The following is a 19,733-nucleotide window of genomic DNA, read 5'->3' as shown; positions in this document are numbered from 1 at the left end:
CTCAGCTTTCTGTCCAACTTTGGTTTTGTCGGCAGGATGTTGTCAAATCAGTATTTATGAGGCGTGCTTTCTAAACAGACATGCTATTCTCTGAAACAGCTTGTAGAATTGAGAATCGAGAACTGTTTTTGAATCTGTTCCATTAACGATTCTTGAATGTCTGCAGTCTTCCTCTGATGCGAATGGAACATTGCTCTAATATTCTCTAACTAAATACTCTGTTTTCTTCATGCTGAAACACTGCCCGCCTACTTTGTCTGCTGTCTTAGCTCCAGAAGTCTGGAAGTTCACATACATTTTTTCCATTGGGATTTCATAGAATTCAGTAAAAAAGCCATTAACCAAACCAACCAGCTTTGACTTGAAGCAAAAAAGTATTTGAATATCCACCCATTGTGGCATGCCCGGACATCTAAGGGCATCACAGACCTTTTGTTGCTCCATCTTGCGTGGCTGAACGGCACTTGTCCTTCTAAGAAGTTGGACACAAGAGCGCACAGGGCCGCATAGCTATTATAGTTATGGCTTAAACTATAATAGCTATTAAAGGGATAGTTCACCTAAAATTATCTAATTATTTACTCACCCTCATGATATCCCAGGTGTTTATGACTTTTTCTTCAACAGAACACATTTGAAGAAAAATAGCTCAGCTCAGTAGTTCCTTAAAATGCAAGTGAATGGAGATTTCTTTTTGAAGCTCCAAAAATCAGACAGTCAGCATAAACATCATCGATATGACACCAGCGGTTACATAAATGTCTTCTAAAGCAACACGATCGATATTGGTGTGAAAAAGATAAATATTTAAGTACTTTTACTCTAAATCATGCTTCAGGTCAGCAGCGGTTCACACGTATGATGTAATCACATTGCCGTTTGAATCACATGAGAACTGACGCACTTGCATCACAGACGGAACAGCAGCGCTGTTTACAAATGAGGAGGTACAGTATCTTGGTTGAATTTGGTTTAGATCTGTATTGATCTGTTTCTTTACTCATAAGTGTATGTTTGTGTGCTTATCCTGGATGTCTCAACCGAGAGGAGAACTTGAGATTATGTCTGTATCATGGCAATTTGAATGCGTCACACAAGAGACCGCTTGGACTCCATCCTCTCGTGAAGCTTACCACAAGTGATGATTTTGAAATAAAAAGTACTTAAATGTTGTTTTTTTTTTTTGCACCAAATCTACTCTCTTTAGATAGTATCACTTTAGAAGACATTCATTTAACAGCTTGTGTCGTATCGATACGTTTATGCTGACTTTATGTGATTTTTGGAGCTTCAAAAGAGAAATGCCATGAACACGCTTTTTAAGACTTATGAGTATTGGTGCAACTAAAGATTTTTTATTTTTTATTATCAACTAATCTAACGATTATTCGGCGACTATTGCAACGATTGATCATTTGCTTTTAACCGATTATTCAGCTTGTGCCCAACTTAAAATATTGTATTAAACGTGCTTGCTAACAATAAAGAGGACAAAATAATCTTTTAAAAATACCTCTAAATGACATTAACTGAATTAAAGTTTAATTCAGTAAAAAATTCACTTCAAAAAATTCTATTGTTAGCAAGTGTCTTTGTCTTGTTTTCCATTTTAAAAATGTCTAAAAATCCTTAAAACAAGAAACATTTAAATGAGAAGCAACATATAAGATATTTAAACTTCTAGAATATCATTCTAAAAGTAAATATCTTAAATGCTGCTTCTCAGGTGAATGTATCTTGATTTAAAAATGTTTTAGAAACATTTTAAATATTTGTATTCATATTATATTCATCATTCTCCAATAACAATTTTTTCTTCTGCAGTATAGCTGTTAAAGTAAATGTACGTTGTTTTAAAGGAGTTTTAGATATTTTTATTGGAAAACAAGCCAAAACAAAAACACATTTTGTTGTACTACCATCTCTCGTTCGATCAATCTTTAACTAAAAAAAAAACTCTCTCTTCTTAATAGAGCCGTGTATCACCTATTGTTTTCATGATAAAATGCACACGGCAACACAAATTATTATTATTATGATTCAATACGTCGCAACCGATTTCCGCACGCAAGGGACCACACAGAGAAAAGCCAGTTTTGGAGTTTGTACTTATTTACATGACCTGCTTCCTTATTTTTTGAACTTTAATAAAGGATGCATTAAAGATATAATGCCAAGGTGTTTCCTTTAAAGACGTTCTGACATGCACATTTTGCTTAAGCAGAACAGTTGTTCTGGCTCCGCATTATTTTACAACGAGAGTGTTTTTGTATGCACTTATTTTGTAGAATTGTTGTATAATTCATCATACTTTGAGATCAATATCACCTTAAGCTGTTTGGAGTGTCTGTGAGCTGTTTTCTTCCTCTCCTCAATCAGACGCAAGCTGTGGTGCTCCTCTCGCGCACCATGGGTAGAGTTTAATGTGATCTCATGGTACATTTAAATAAGATCAAACAACTATTCGACAACAAACATTTTTGCTGACAATTTTTATTGTCGATGTTGTTGATAAAATTGACTAATCATTTCAGCCTAGATATTTTTCTTCAAATGTGTTCTGGTGAAGAAACACACCTGGGATATCATGAGGGTGTGTAAATGATGAGAAAATATTTTGGGTGAACTATCCCTATAATCAAGTGGATCAAGTGCAGAAAAGCATGCAGCTCTGCTATCATGTTACATAAACTTGGGGATAAGACATTTCACAAGAATATGATACCAGTCCCACTTCTAGTTTCTGTCTAGTTTTTCTGCTTCCCATCAGTCATTAGCAGTGAGTCAGAGCCCACAGTCCTGTTATCTGCCCCCTGTGTCAGCTGAGAATGAATGTAGTGGTGAAATCATTAGGTGTCCAAGGCTGTGAACAATGGCATGAGTTAAGAGGGAAAAAGAGAAGTGGAGTTGTAAGAAGAGGTATGTAAGTGTGTCTCAAATTTTTGGCTATTTGGCTGAAGAAGGACTTGCATCCAGTGATTACAGCTCCACTGAAAAACTTTGCTTTTTCACCTTGTAGTCTCCTCGTTTTCATCCATTTTTAACTTTTCTCACTTGATTGCTGTTGAAAGGTCGAAACATCTCTGTCAGAGCTTGAAGGAAGTGTGAAATCAGAGATTGGTAAAAGTTGGCAGCTGTTATGTGACACCACATCTTCCAGTATTTTCAGACAAACTTGACTACCACTGAGCCATGTTAACATCAACTCAGTGTGCTGTTTGTGAGTGTGGTTTGAGAGATCAGATAACAAAACATTTTGGACCTTGTTTTTGCTGCGGTTGTGGTGGAGAAGCTCCTGTAATGCTGAAGTTTAGACATAAGTTTTGATGTAAGTGGTAAAAGTATGCGTGTGTGTTATGGCCTCGCCAACTCAATAAAATGAGTCCTTTGTTTACCATTCTCAGATCAGCTCTTAAGCAGCAACTCATATATTTCCAGTCGTTAAAGGTATTCTATGGATTTCTGGGCTTTCTATTAACTTGTGTGATTGTAACATAAAATTGCAAGTTACTTGCGGAGGAATATTTAGTTTTTACGTCAGCTGTGCTTCAGCACTGCCCTTCTGCGGTGATGAAACTGATGGTTTAAGACTACGTTCACATGAATCTGGATACATTAAAAAAATTGCATTTTTGGTTCTCTAAACATTTTTCAAATATTTTTCTAAAGTTGCTTGTCACACTAAAACGTCTGAAAACACTTGAAATCCCCTTCCTGCGCATGTGGAAAAAAACGTAACGTGTGGTCTTAAGCGCATTTGTCCTTGTGTTCTTCCGCCAGAACGCAGTTCCAAGTAAACTTTCTGTTGCCTTTCAAGAAATGCTATGTGAAGGTTTTTCAAAATAAAATGTATCTTTAACAATGCTCTCAAAGTGGATAGCAGGCTCAACAACGACGCTACAACATGTGCTGCCATCTTGATTGTTTTGGGTTGAATTGATCACATAACTGCATCATATGGCAAATACATCATCAGTTTCCAATCTCTGTTTTCCCAGTCCGGAAAACCGCGTATTTATATTTAAATATATCAAAAAGCTCAGTTTGCACTAGACAAAAACACTCAGTGTAGATGGAAGGCCAAAACATAGAGAGAAAGGTGCACGTTTAAATTTATCTGGATTAGTGTTGTCAATAGTACCAGTATTTCGGTATCAAGTCGGTACTAAAGTAAAAAAGATGTAATGATATCAGTGATTCTGCAGTACCGGTTGTACTGAGCAGCGACTTGATCCAGTACCAGCGCACAGTATGACTGTCACGCGACTGCTTTAAAATGCTAATTTTGAGCATGTGTTCTGTTACTCCTTTTACACTGAAATGGACATTTAATCCAAGTGACATGTCTTAGTGTGATTTATTAAACCGCTGAAGGCTGCAGTCTTAGTGTGGATGAGCTGCATACATTAAATGAATGTATAAATCTGACAGACATTGAGAATCATTCTTGACATGTTGTATCAGATGACAAAGCAGAGCACTATTTCACTGTGAACTACGCAGTACTTGTAAACTATATAGTATCATAATTAAATCACATCATTTGCTCTTTAATCTCATCTCAACTTTATTTATATTGCATTTAAAACAACAGAGTTGGCCAAAGTGCTTCACAGTAATAAAATGTAACATTTCAAATTTACCACATACACAAACACCAGTAGTCTAAAATACAAACACTTTAAAACGGTGTCCTACATTTCATTTGTCATCTCAAGGTCTATTGTTAACAGATTCGATTTCAGACATAACTTGAAAGTCTTCATTGATCACACCGGGCCCTTTCATAAACTGTTTACTTGGAAAAGTGAAGCTTCCGGCAAATAAAATGTCATAATAAAAGCACGATTCAAAATAAAAGCTAGATACTTGAAATTGCAGGAATTAAATAAAAAATGGAATAAAAAATTACAACTGTATAGTAAAATGTAATATTCTCTTTAATAAAAATAATAATAATAATAATAGCAATTAATCACAAGCAAGACTGTTGAATAAAAGTTTGGCAAAAAAATGCAATTAAGACATTAAAAAGTAATATTTTCACTTATTAAAAGTGTTAAGAATTAATAGATTATACACCATTTTGATGATGTAATTAAATTAAACTTTAAAACATGTTATGGAAAACAATAATTATGAAACTATAATCATTCAAATCATTATTAAAAATAACTAATGTGTTCAATAGCACAATTTCATATTAGCATATTATTGCTGTGGTATTGAAATTGCTATCGAGAACCATGGGATCAGTACCGGCTACTTACATTTTGGTACCGGGACAACACTAATCCGGATTAATGTGGACGCAGTTTGAGGTATACCTCTGAAAGCCTGTGATCACCATTTCAGAGCGAATCTGACTAGCAAGAGTCACTGATAGTAAGAAATCTTGTTTTTCTGTCAAATCAAGCATGACAGCACTGTATGTAAATCATTATTTAGGCTTACTATGACAGTGGAATTTCAGATTTTATAGATACAAATAGTGCAGGTCATTGTGTTACAAACACAAGGTCAGTCAGTCTCTGACTAAAAAACAGATCTAGATTTTGTTACACATTTTCATTTTGTGAAGGAATATTCCACAGAGTGGTAAAGATAAAAGTTAAATGTTAGGCATTCTTAATAAACATCTAAGAATTTTCCCACTAAGGGAAAAAGCTGTTAGAAGACATGAGTTGTGACCGTCACAGATGTTTTACCGTTCTGTGGTTTTAATCACTCAGGTCACTTACATCAGCTCAAATCAGATTCTTATGATTCTTATGTTTCAATTTTGGACCCTGATCTCTACATACATACTTCATCAGAAGTATGATTTCCTGCCCAACATAATTCATTATTGTATGGACCAGCCATGCAAACGATGATGTCTGTCCGTCACTGACTGCGTGACTTTGCCACTTCCTGTGTTTTCTTTCTTTTTTTTTTTTTCCACCAACCAAGACTCCTCTCATCAACTAGCGTTTGATTGACTATTAGTGGGCAGCCCTCGCAATTTCTACTTTCCTTTTGCCATTAGTTGCACTTTGGAACATTAAAAGTTTGACAGACCACAATGTTCTTAGTTCACATTGTCTTCTTGCATGCCGCTTTTATTTTTAGTCTAATAAGTGCACCTCAAATAGCTCCATCTTCCCATTCAGAAATCAAATTGACAGGAAACTGTTGCTACAACAGGATTTGATGCCATGGAAATGCTCGGTATCTAAACCCTTTGCCTACATTTCTTCCTTTTGCCTTCATTCTTGGTGGAAGAATTGTATTGCCATTAAAATTAGATTTTGAATCTTCTTTCATTCCTCTGTGTCCATTGTAATGTGTGTTATGCCACTGATGTGGATAATAAAGCCTTTCAGACATCTTGCCAATAGTAATTTAATGCTGGTTAATTGTTTTGTAATTAATGTGTATTGTTTGTAATAGCAAATAATGATACATTTGAGAAAGAAATGTTACCATTAGGTAAAGCTGTTTATTGACTCAAATGTTCAGATTCAATTCACAAGCTCTCGTTTCATCTAGTTTGATATTGATTCATATGGGTATATTTTGGTTACAGTGTCCATTTTGCTTACATGTGAAATAAATTCTCGTTACGGAGAGCAGTTAGATTTATTTATTTGTATTTATTTTTCCCTTTGTAGTGTGATGAAAACTTGCTGACTAATAAGATAAGACCAGTACTGCTGCTACTGTGACCTTTTTATGCTCACTACGCACAAGAAACCCTGATTTCAATACAAATGTGCAATAATTTAAAAAAAAATGTTTTACGCATTATATTTTATACCTGTTTTACTTTAATATTCTATGTGTACATATCACTGTACCTTTCATTGTATTATCCAGGCATTAGAATATGCTCTTAGCCAAACAATTGTATAAATATAAAGACAGAAGACACGGGACGACTACAACAGCGCTCTTTACTCATCTTTACTCAACTCACTCACAAAAAAAAAAAAACAGATACTATTTTCCTCAAAATGCCTCAAAAATTACATAGAACAAAATGAAACAGTTATGCCAAATTAGGTAAATAAATGCCTCATTTATCGACAGCTGAATGCATTTTTTTTTAATATTTTTATCTGTTTCTCAGACCTTTCGTCGGCAGTTTGTCTCGCACATTCATCAAAAATTGTGACATTGGTAATCAGTAAATAGCCTGTGAATAGGCCTTAATCCATGAACAAATGTTTTGAAATTGCATACATTTTAATGCATGCACATATTTTTTGTTATGTTTATTTTTTACCTGCACAATTTGCAATATTTACAAGTACATACATTGAAATGTAGAACACATGCTAAATCAGTACTGTCTCTTTAACACTACTGGCATCAACCAGTGAGCGCATATTAATGAGAGGATGCATCTATTTAGCGTGTCTGTGCTATGTGTGATTAGATTTAAATAGCTTCTTTTTTATTATTCAACAACTGACTGTAAAAACAGTAAGAGTAATAAAAGAGACATTACTCAAAGACAAATGGGTTGTACGGATCTCATCTTTGGACACACAGAATGAGTGAAACCCAATTTATTCTCTCAACACGCTGTAAAAAGTTCTCGCTGCTAAATGTCTTCCCCACTATACTACTCAATCACTGGAGAGTGAAATCTGAACATGTACAAGTCAGAGGCTAATCACAGACATTTTTAACTTGCATAGCGTGAAATTCGCTTGAAAGTGATTTACTCTCTATGTAGAGAGTTGCCGTATAGAGTAAAAGATCGCTCTTGGGATTTAAGAATATATAAAAAAAATTTTACCCAGTCCTAGCATTGGGATACTTTTTCTTGGCTTTAACCTTCTGCCTTCATGTTCTGGGCAAAAATCCACAATCCACAGTTAACTGGCATTCAAGTCTGACTCTAATCTGGTTTGGAATGTCCACTTTTCACAGTCCAGTTAGATGGATAATGGTGGGTACATTTTTTCATTGAATGTCCAGAAATACGCACATTACAGAAGTAAAAGGGATTGCGAATGCTATTTCATGTTGACTTTAAACCATAAAAAATCCTCCCTGGTCTTTTTCTTTGATATAGTTGCACTGTTAATTGTTTGCTATAATAATGATACAGTGATAACATCTGTTTGTCTGGCTGACAGCAGTAATGAAGCCAAATTGAGATAAATCCATGTGGTGGTCATTGTCTGCAGTCCATGTCGAAAGCTGAATCACAATCACGCCTCCTCTTGTCTCTGTGAATGGCCCTCCAGACTCGGACTCCGCTATTATGACTGTGCTTTTGGCAGAGGAAATGCTCAGTGATTATGGTAAAAGAGCCGCCGGCGGCAGCAGCCGGTGAATAATAGAGCTGAGCAAAACAACTTATCTCAAATACAGAGCCCACCTGAGACACAATTCTCTGCCCCACAGCCAGAGGTTAGCTTCTGTAAATAACGCTGCTCCTTCTGAGATGGGCGGCTCTTTTGAAGGTAATCAAATCCTGTTTTTGAATTATTTATTCCCAGAATATGCACATAATTTGTGTTTCTGAGATGTGAGACGTTTTTCTGTTTATAATTTGTTTGGAGGCATGTTTTTAATTTAATTTCTTAGGCCCCTGGGCATGTTAGGGTCCAAAATCAACATGCCAAGTGCCAAATGAGTAAAAACTGGCTTTGGCAAGTAAATAATCTTACTTACCAGATGGCTGGTAACTTTATTATGTACCTTAACATTGCATGGGTCAATAAGAGCAATAGTCTGACTGCGGATGAAAGCCACGTGTCTGAAGCAATAGGAAAAAAATAAAAATAATTCTCCAGAATGTTTGATATCAATATTTATCACAATATACATTGTGAAAAGGAAATGTATTTCACATGTTTGTTAGACCTCAAGAATTAATTTAAACGACTTGTTTGTTTATCAGGCTTCCCGCACGCAGTCTTAAGTCTTAATGTTTTAAATTCAGTTTTCCAAAATGTAGAAAGTCTTATTTATCTTAAATGATTCAACTTAAGTCATAATTTTTTGTTAAACAGGTCTTAAATTTTGGGGGGAGAAAGACAGGAATCGTGATATGACCTAATGTGGTGATCAAACTTCAAAAGAATAGGATTGAATTAAATAAATGCATGCGCTGCATCCTTCAAAGTGAAAACGCAGCACTTGTATTTTCTCCAAGCACGCGGGGGCTTGTGAGTGTTTTCAGCTGCTGCAGAGCAGATCGCAATCACTAAGCCATATCGGCTATATTAATTAATCAATTAAAACTTTAGTCAAATGAAAGTAAAGCAATTACTTTTCAACATGAAATTGTATAATTTTTTATCAAATTGATTGAAGTGATTATATACAGAAGCTCACAGCACAATCCTAAATAAAACATTGGAGTTATTTTGTCGAATAAAGTGCTGCATCACAGATGAGAGATATCGCTTAAATATAACACAGTTACTATTGATTTATTATTAGTAGTAGTAGTAGTATTTAATATTACATACTGTAGAGAACAGTGAATATTACATACTGTAACTATATAGTAGTGATCTATTCTGTCATACTTTTTTCTTTGAAATGTACTTTTTTCTTTTTTCTATGTACATGAACACGGTATCGGACCAGATTCCAGTATTGGTATCGGTGCATCCCTTCTAAGAACATTTAATATTGGCTACCAATTAAAAAAACTATTGGCAGATTAACTGGCTTACTTTCAACACATTATCAAATCAGCACAGTCCAATATTGGGCAACCTTTAATTTGTATCTGTTTATAAAATGGTACATTAACCAATTTTAATGTGATACTGTATATGTGGAGTATTTTAAACTTGAATATAGCCTTCCCTGTTTTATTGATTAGTAATGTTAAGGTCATGTTTTAAAGCATGTGTGCCCCTGCATGTTTAAGTAAGATTCTGTGATATATGATTTATTTTGAGAATGTGTTTTACTATGGGGTTACTGTATTTTATTTGTTCAAGTCTTAAAAAAAATCTTTAAAAATCTTAAAATCTGCAGCAAACCTGTTTATAAGTAAACACATTTTAAGCTACCTTTTAATTTGAAGGTATAGAAGTATTCTTCAATTAGGATGTAATCCCACAAAGTTTTTTGTGGGATATGTTAAAAAGTAAAACACTACAGCCATCATGAAATAAAAACTAAATGAAGCTGTAAACTGTCGTCTCTCTCTCTCCCGCTCCCACATTGGATTATGGTTAAGATAGCATCAGTGAGTGTTCATCGACTATATACTTGACATCAGATTGCATTGTGGGTAAGAATGAGTGAACAAATGTAGGGAGCGACATGTAGGGAATGAATTCATACACTACTACATAATGGACGACACTCAAAGTGGTATAGTGGGTGATTTTGGACACCGCTATGTTGTTTTAGATATTTTAACATGTACTGTGTTCTTATTTTATCCTGTCTCCTGCTGCCTGCCTTCCCCTGTTATTTGCTGCAGCTAACATCATTTTAATTTCCCCTCTCCATCTCTGTGTAGAAAGATAATTTCTCTATAGAGAAAGTCTTAAAATAATAGCTTCTAAAAGTAAGCTATATTGAAGTAATAGCTACTAAGTAACTGTGTTGTTGATTCCTCATGCTTTTAGAAACTACAGACTTTAGGATTTTGCTCTATAATGCGCACTGATACATCAGCGTGCTATTCACAATGCGAGTTGCACATTTGTTATTATTATGTGCATTCACTTCATTGTCTGTACAGATTTCAATTTAATATTATATGTATGTTGTTTATATTGCTGATCTATCTATCTATCTAAATTTAGGGATGCACCGAAATTTCGGCCGCCGGAAATGGCACTTTCGGTTTTCGGCCGAAAGAGAAAAAAGGCCGAAAATATATACCTCCTCGCCCCGCCCCTCAGTGCTCTGATTTCACTGGATCGATCTAGCCCTTATCACGGCACTACCAAACAAAGGCTGATCATGTCAGCGGTGTGGAAATTCTTCAAAGTTTCTGATAAGGACATCAAATTTGCGATCTGCAGTGTTTATTCAGCAGAACTTTCAAGATATAGATATATATATATATATATATATATATATATATATATATATACACACACAGAGTAAAGCAAGAGATTCTACAGGAATGTGCCCTGATCCACAGCAGTGCCACAACTAGCGCAGCTACAACACAACTTGAGACGTATCTAGCTGAACTACGCCAGAAGCGACAATCCCCTTGACTACGGTTGCAGAAACAAAGACCGCTTTCCTTTGCTTGGACGGATTGCGCACAGGTTTTTATCTGCCCAAGCACCAGCACAGAGAGTGAGAGACTGTTCAGTGCAGCATCTCATGTTCTTGATGAGCTTTCAGACAGGAGAGACTGTCAGAAAGTTTAGCAACTTCTGTTCTTGAAGAGAAACCTGTCACTTGTAGTTAAATAGAAAGCGGTCCAATATGATGTGTATAGCAATTACATTACACTTGTTCTTCACTTGAGGATACATCTGTCGTTTACAGTTGAGGTTGGATTTAGTTCAATTACTGTTGTTTTGCTCTGTTGTCTTGCACAATAATTTTCACTTAAAGTGGACATACGTTTACATAAACAGAATAGAGCACTGATCTATATATATAATTATATATTATAGTTATATATAGATCAGTGGAATATAGGCCCTCTGCCGTTCTATGTTCTGCCTGTTGTTTTAATTAAAATTACTGTTGCATATTTAAACTTTTTGAAAGATTTTAGCTAAGTTCATTACTTGACTGTTGTTGTGCATATAATAGTTTTCTAAAACTTTACATTATTTGGATAATTGTTAATAAAATCTGTAAAATTAGATTTTTACAGACCTGAATGAAGAATAATATTTAATAATGTTTTAATATATTTTTTGTCCAATATTGGTGTGTTACTTTCAATGAAAGTGTGATTTATTTTATTGGTTTGTAGTTTTTCAATTCAGATTCATTCAATTCATGAAATTAATTAAAAAGTATAATGGTAATACAATTGTACACAAAACAATTAAATAGGTAAAAAAAAAAAAAGTAAGTTTCGGTTTTCGGCCAAGTGCATCCTGGATTTTCAGTTTCGGCCCAGAATTTTCATTTCGGTGCATCCCTAAAATATATATGACGCGTTAAAATAAAGTGATTAACCCGCTAGTAAAGCACTTCTGTGTTTAGCGCTTTCAGCTCAGATGGGGCAGTTTTATGACTGGATTGTTTTATTTTAATTTTGTGATATTTTACAAATGGTTAAATTTTTCGTGTTCCATGACACTTTTTAGAGTCTGAGCCACATTAAATGCATAATTTGCATGAAAAATGGAATGAAAGTCATAAATAACTAGATAAAACACTTGAAACTGAATTGAGGAATTTCAGTATTGCTTAAAAAAAAATAAATAAATAAATAAAATTGACACTTCCTCTGTCCACTTTTGGTCAGGCCAACAGTTAGTCCCTCCTCAAACTGATCCTATTGGTTGAGTCAATATTGCTGTGTCGGAATGCACGGATGCTCAAACAAGCAAAGTCACTTCTCAGGGAATCAGCCTATGACTTACTTATAAATCCACCCCTAGATGTGACATTGCATGGCAGCTGTAAACAACATACAGTTACACTGCGAGGTAACTATAACTAACTATATCGCTCCCATTAAAATTAGTAAAGCTGTCTACTCTGGAAGTGACCGTCTGAAACACAGTTGGAGAGAAGACAAGTTTTCTGCTTGGTGTTGGATTTTTGTAAAATTGTGCTGCAGATTGACCACGGTACAGTGGTACAGCAGAATCTCCTGCTTGTTGACACATTTCTACCACCACACAGTATATGCCACCATACCGCCGGCCCAAGATTAGCATAGTGGCCCTGATTCCCCCTGATTCTTAAATTACATTCTCCCTGTTGTGGTTTTAAATCTTGTCTCTGTTGTATGTTAGCCATCTAATCTCTTCCCTTGTACTCTCCCACTTCTATTATCTAATGCAGTGTTTGCACAAATGCTGCAAACCTCCAATTACTCCAGATTAAAGCCCCTTTTCATCATCTTTGAGTTGTTATAATCTTTGTACTTTTTGTGTGTCCTTTAGGAATAAAGAGTCATTTTAGAGATGAGATCAGTGGCGAGGCTCTGATGGTCTTATATTTAGTCCGTACTACATGAAAGGCTCTTTCTATAGAAACATTTGTGCATGCAGTTTTTCATTGTTGCACAAGCTCACGTTCAATTCCTCCTGTAATATGGGAATCAATACCTCTGCAGGGGTCAGACATCTGAATGCAGTTAGCCAAAAAGAGAAAAGGTGGACATAAAAACTGCAGGAAAACATGTTAGGATTAAAAAAATTGATACAAAGAAAAGTTGAAAATGCTTTCTATTTTGTAAAAGTTTTGTAAAAGTGAATAATACAGTAGTCCATCATTAGACCGAGGTGATGCAGGCAGAGATCAGTGAGGTGCATCGCAGTTCAACCGGCCGGTAATTTCGGTGAGATCTATCCTAACTCCAAGGTTCAGGCAGGGGCATATGCAGTATCCGATGTCTTATGGTTGGAGTTGGCATCAGTTCATCCTCTATAGTCCATCGTAATAGACTGACGTTATGTCTGGCATTTAGTCATCATCATTCAGTGACATGTAGCAATGGAGTCCAACTAAAAGCAGGAATGGACCTGCATCTGGCCGGCTCTGGTTACCTCGGGATATGAATATCGAGGTGAGACAGGGAAACAAATAGAATAATATTAGTTCCAGCAGACCTAACTAAAGCAGACTAATTGTGAGTTGATGGATAAATTAGAGTCTTTAGTCGACTTAAACTAAGTGAGTATGTGGGTTGTCTATTCCAAAGTTTTGAAGCCAAATAGGAAAAGGATCTACATCCTTTTGTGGATTTTTGATATTCTAGGAACTATTAACAGGTCAGAATCATCTTTCCATCATCTTTTAAATTATCACACCCCTTTCAGAGCCACAACTCCGTTATTATGCTGGGAAAAAATGCAGAGTGAAACTAGAGCCTACCCCAAGTCTCTAATATTCTGGTTCCTATATGGCTAATTCTTTCCTTCAGTGAAAGTTTGTGAGAATTTAGCCTTTTTATCACCCATCTGTAGGGATGGGACGATATGGTTATCCCAGGATTCAGTTCTATATACGATATGAGGTTATCGATTAGATAATGTCTCGATTCAATACTTATTACTTAAATGACATGTATGGCAAAAATTGTGTTGTTGTTTTTTTATGTTTGTGCAAAATTATTTGAATTATCAAAATGATAATTTCTCACCAAAATAAAGTTCTTTAATACACAGTATGAATGCTCCAAGTAAGGGTTAATGCCCGACGAGGTGTCCATTGTCAGGTTTTAATGGACGACGGCGAGGCGCGGAGGCCATTAAAACCTGACAATGGACACCTCGGAGGGCATTAACCCGCTTATACCATGGTCACTTGCCAAATAAAACATTTTTAAAACATTAGTTTATATTTTAATTAGGCTAAATCTAGTTTTTACAAATAATAACTTGCCTGACGGTTTATTTAGCAACCGGAGATATTTATAGTCCGCTCAGCTTGTAGAACCCTTCAGGTTCAAAAATGCATTTTTTTTTCATGAAACACAAAGGTAGGCATAGTTATTTTTTTATTACACATAAAACAATTAATCAAACAACAATCAAACAAAAAAAACAATTAGTTCTGCGCTCCAGCGATTTGCGCTTATAGAGGGCAATAAATTAATCAGATCAAAGAGAGGGTCATTTGCCTACATGCTAGCTTTTTTATTTACAATTAATTTCAACGTTTCCATTTATAGTGCAATTTGAAAAAGTCAGCCAGTCAGACATAGGGGCCTTTGAAGGAGGATCCACAAAAGCTGGGTACTGCCCATGATGGGCACTTGATGCAGACAGTACGTTGCTCCAGCTTCGTCTCTCACGGACTGACGGAGCCCAGTAAGCCCGCGAGACTGCTCTCGCATCGATGGCCTGTCACCGACATTATTTGACGGCTCTCCAGTCCAGCATCGGAGAGTCGACCTACAGCGGTGCTTCGGAGGCTGTGGTTAGTGTAGACCTTCGAAAGACCCACCACCTATGATAATACGATGATGATAATAATAGTTATAATTATAATAAAAGTAGGTCTACTAGGCCTAATAATACATTTATATTGACATAAATTGTAAATACATCTTCGCTGATCTTTTTCATCATGTTCCCGAGGTAGTGGATACCCATCGGCTCCCGGCTGTACCACACTTCGGAAGCGGATGTCACGGTGCGCTTCGGATGGTGGTAGAAAGCTTTTGTGTCAGATGGACATTTGGACACATAGGACGTGAAACTTTTTACCGGACACAGCGGATCCCCTGGTCTGGCAAACATAAAACCTCGGAAGTTTTCCTTATCTGGGTCATTCGGATCGTTGTGGTTTTTGGTGTGCGGATTGTAAGCCAGGGTGACAAACTCAACCCCATCCTCGTCTCTCTGGACTTTAAAAGACTGCATGGAGAGCTCCCGGTTGCCCTCCCTACCACGCCGAGCCAAACACAGCTGGATGTCAAACCAGACTTTTCTGACCAGGCCAAGGGGCGTATCGGGAGACAGTACAGGTGAATTCTTTATGATTTCAAGATCAGACTCAGAAATACGTGGATGGTGAACGCTGGTATCTTTACCGCTTTTTCTGTAACGCTTAATTATTGCTTTAAACACAGCATTACAGGTCATGAATCTGGTGTCAGTTATAATATTGAATTCCCTTATATGGCGGTTGATACCGGCTCTCAGGCTCCTTAGGCTTGAAACGCTGTACTCTCCTCCTGCCTTGGTTGTCTGGACAGCTGCGTAAAACTCCCGCAGGGTCTCATTCAGAGCAGCAGCGGTGTAATTTTCAAAGCTGGAGTCCATTTCTTTTTGAACAATAAAGTCTCTGAGTGTATTTACTGCCCATTTCAGTATTTTTTTTCGTGTTGATCTCATCTTTTTCGTCTTCTATTTGATTCAATTCTCCGGTGTTATCTCTTTGTGTCGTTTCTCCGTTTTATTTACATTTTTTCTTTCTTCAGCAGCATCCCAGTCGTCAAAGTTGTCATATTCTCCATAAATGTTAAAAGAAATAACGAAGTCGCTCATTGTTGTATTAGTAGGCTATGTAATATCTAACTAACGTTAGATGTTTGTTTTGATAGAGCAAATTGTTAACGGATACTTTGACTGCCTGTTGCTATGGTTACTCACAGCTGTTGTAGGCAGCGCATTTATTTATTAATTTCGAATGGTAAACAGGCAGTTTCACCAGAACTACTTTACTAGGTGTCCTCTATCACTTTTTAACAGACACCCTGCAGCCAATCAGAATCGAGTATTCACCCAGACCATGGTATAAGTTTAAATAATAAGCATAATATACCTTTCACTATAAGAAAAGATCACAAACAAATAAGCCTTCAAAAATTGTGGGCTACATTTAGGCTGATGAGGTTCAGAACAAGCAGTAGAACTGAAGCCTGTCCTGAAAGTATGTGAAAGTGTATATTTTTATTTTGTAATAATTTGGCATCGTTATTGTAATCTCATTTAAACTATTTAAAAAATAAAATAAAACTTTCTATCATTTAATGTTGTTTCTTGAAATTGTATAAAAATTATAAGAGCTGTCAATGTTTACATTTTACAAGTAATAACATTGAGTTTAAATTCATTTGTATAACGCTATAATGGTACTGTCACTTTAAGAGTTTAACGCTCATCACACAAATTCTCACAGGTGTTCTGGTTGATTTATTATAGAGTCTCTGTTTTTTAGCGCATCGGTGCTATTTGTGATTTAAAATGTATATTTCTTTGTTCTTTTTTAACTGACTGTAAAGAACAGAGGATATTACAAGACACATAATAAAATGAAAGCGGGGTGCGGAATTTCATCTTTGGCACATATTAGTCTGAAGAAATGGTCCGTTTTAATTTCAAGCACTCTTTAACAAAAGGTTATAAAGTTAAGTTCAGGTATTCCAGTACTTACATTTCTAAGAGCTAAATTCAGACACTTTTAGTACTTAAGGACCTTGTGTGAACTCTGTAAACAGCCTAAAATCAAGCGATAGAGAGATTATGATGTTTGATGGGTCATTTCATTTATGAGCACATGTTTCAAATTTCAAAATATCGAGTTTTGCCTAGATATGATTTATTTTTTTTGGTCCAAAATTTTAGAAAAGCAGTAGCACACTATAAATTGCATGATTTGAGGTGCCATTTATGTCTGTAGCTCAAACTACTGTATGTGAGACAAGTTACATAGAGCAGTAATGGGGTAATGTGATTAAATCTCCATCAGGGTCCTCAAATTGAAGACCAAAAAGGACATGAAACAAGAGGATACTTGCTCCCACCACTGCTGAGATATCAGCATTGCTGTCCTTTAATTCTGAGAAACCTCCTTATACCTTGAAATTGAGAGAAAAGGCTACAACAACTAATTTACACAACTGCCAAGAGCAAAAATCACTCTCGTTCAAGTCTGGGTTTATTAGGCCAAGGTTTCACACTAGTACAAAAGAAAGTTCTCAGTCCTATGCAGTTAACATGTAGACACAGAATGGTCATTTAAATGTTTCAGAACTTAATGAAAGACTTGTTTACAGACAGAAGCTGAACTCTACCATAGATTTGACCATAAAATAGCCCATTATTAATATAGGAAATTAGGAGTATGGCTAGAGGAGAGTGTAGTATTTAAAAATGTATCCCGTCAGATCAGAATACAGTTGAAGTTAGAAGTTTACATACACATTATTAGCTAAATACATTTAAACTCAAAAATACATTTTTCACAATTCCTGACATTTAATCGTAGACAACATTCCCTGTCTTAGGTCAGTTAGGATCACTACTTTATTTTAAGAATATGAAATGTCAGAATAATAGTAGAGAGAATTATTTATTTCAGCTTTTATACCTTTCATCACATTCCCAGTGGGTCAGAACTTTACATACACTTTGTTAGTATTTGGTAGCATTGCCTTAAATTTTTTTTACTTGGGTCAAATGTTTTGGGTAGCCTTCCAGAAGCTTCTCACAATAAGTTGCTGGAATATTTGTAACAGAAATGCTGAACTTATGTAACAGAGTCAGGTTTGTAGGCCTCCTTGCTCGCACACACTTTTTCAGTTCTGCCCACAAATGTTCTATCAGATTGAGGTCAGGGCTTTGTGATGGCCACTCCTATACAATGACTTTGTTGTCATTAAGCCATTTTGACACAACTTTAGAGGTATACTTGGGGTCATTGTCCATTTGGAAGACCCATTTGCGACTGAGCTTTATCTTCCTGGCTGATGTCTTGAGATGTTGCTTCAATATATCCACATAATTTTCCATCCTCAGATGTCATCTATTTTATGAAGTGCACCAGTCCCTCATGCAGCAAAGCACTCCCACAACATGATGCTGCCACCCCCATGATTCACGGTTGGGATGTTGTTCTTCAGCTTCCAAGCCACATCCTTTTTACTCCAAACATAATGATGGTCATTATGGCCAAACAGTTCCTTTTTTTTTCATCAGAGTAGAGGACATTTCTCCTAAAAGTAAGATCTTTGTCCCCATGTGCACTTGTAAACTGTAGTCTGGATTTTTTTATAGCAGTTTTGCAGCAGTGGCTTTTTCCTTGCTGAGCAGCCTTTCAGGTTATGTCGATATAGGGCTTGTTTTACTGTGGATATAGATACTTGTCTACCAGTTTCCTCAAGCATCTTCGCAAGGTTCTTTGCTGTTGTTCTAGGATTGATTTGCATGTGAATTTGAATGTGTCTCCTTCCTGCGTATGATGGCTGCGTGTTCCCATGGTGTTTCTACTTGTGTACTATTGTTTGTACAGTTACTTTGTAGCTCAGGCATTTGTAAATTGCTCCCAAGGATAATCCAGATTTAGAACCCACAATTTTTTTTCTGAGGTCTTGGCTGATTTCTTTTGATTTTCCCATGATGTCAAGCAAAGAGGCACTGAGTGTGAAGGTAGGCCTTAAAATACATCCTTAAGTACACCTCCAATTGACTCCAATTAGCAGCAGCTAAATTAGGCTTGACATCATTTTCTGGTATTTTCCAGGCTGTTTAAATGTACAGTTAACATAGTGTATGTAAACTTCTGCCCCACTGGAATTGTGATATAGTCAATTAAAAGTGAAACAATCGGTCTGTAAACAATTGTTGGAAAAATTACTTGTGTCATACACAAAGTAGATATCCTGAACTACTTGCCAAACTATAGTTTCATAATATGAAATCTGTGGAGTGGTTAAAAATGGCTTTTAATGACTTCAGCTAAGTGTACGTAAACTTCTGACTTCAGCTGTATATATTTCCTGAGGTCTGCCGCCTTCAGCAAAACTCTTAATACCGAGACAAAGTTATTATAGTTTTGCATTTACATTTTTTATTTTGTTTTAATGCTTTTTACAAACTTAATTTACATTTTAGTTTAGTTTTAGCTAGTTTACGCAAAGGTTTTGATAGTTATAGCTCTATTTTATTTTATATATTTTAGTAATTACAGTTAAGTAATCAGTTGAGAAGCCAACAGAACATTGCCAGACTCTAGATTTATATCCAAAACAAGTACGATCTTTAAGCAAAGAACTCATTGTTAACGGTTTCTGTTACCTCACTGGCATCCAGTGTTGGGAAAGCATCTCCAAACTGTATCTTTCTAAGCTACAAGCTACTTAATACTTTAAATTGTTATAC

The 19,733-nt window shown here is 36.0% G+C and overlaps 1 protein-coding gene across 3 annotated transcripts in view; it reads left to right on the top strand.

The window, feature by feature from the left end:
* The window catches only part of ctdp1 (CTD (carboxy-terminal domain, RNA polymerase II, polypeptide A) phosphatase, subunit 1), a 147,193-nt gene that overhangs the window by 88,914 nt on the left and 38,546 nt on the right, over window positions 1-19,733 (top strand). Inside the window, exon 13 of one of the 3 annotated variants that reach the window (XM_052136371.1) lies at window positions 9,595-9,644. The exons of the other annotated variants lie outside the window; for them this stretch is intronic. Within the exon in view, the coding sequence (XP_051992331.1) occupies window positions 9,595-9,637 (43 nt within the window). The 3' untranslated portion in view covers window positions 9,638-9,644. Of the gene's footprint in view, window positions 1-9,594; window positions 9,645-19,733 lie in introns of those variants that run through there. 3 annotated transcript variants of the gene reach the window in all.

This window comes from Xyrauchen texanus, chromosome 10 (assembly GCF_025860055.1).
Source record: "Xyrauchen texanus isolate HMW12.3.18 chromosome 10, RBS_HiC_50CHRs, whole genome shotgun sequence".
In the NCBI taxonomy this organism is placed as follows: Eukaryota; Metazoa; Chordata; class Actinopteri; order Cypriniformes; family Catostomidae; genus Xyrauchen; species Xyrauchen texanus.
This window is presented reverse-complemented; position numbering and strand designations above follow the sequence as displayed.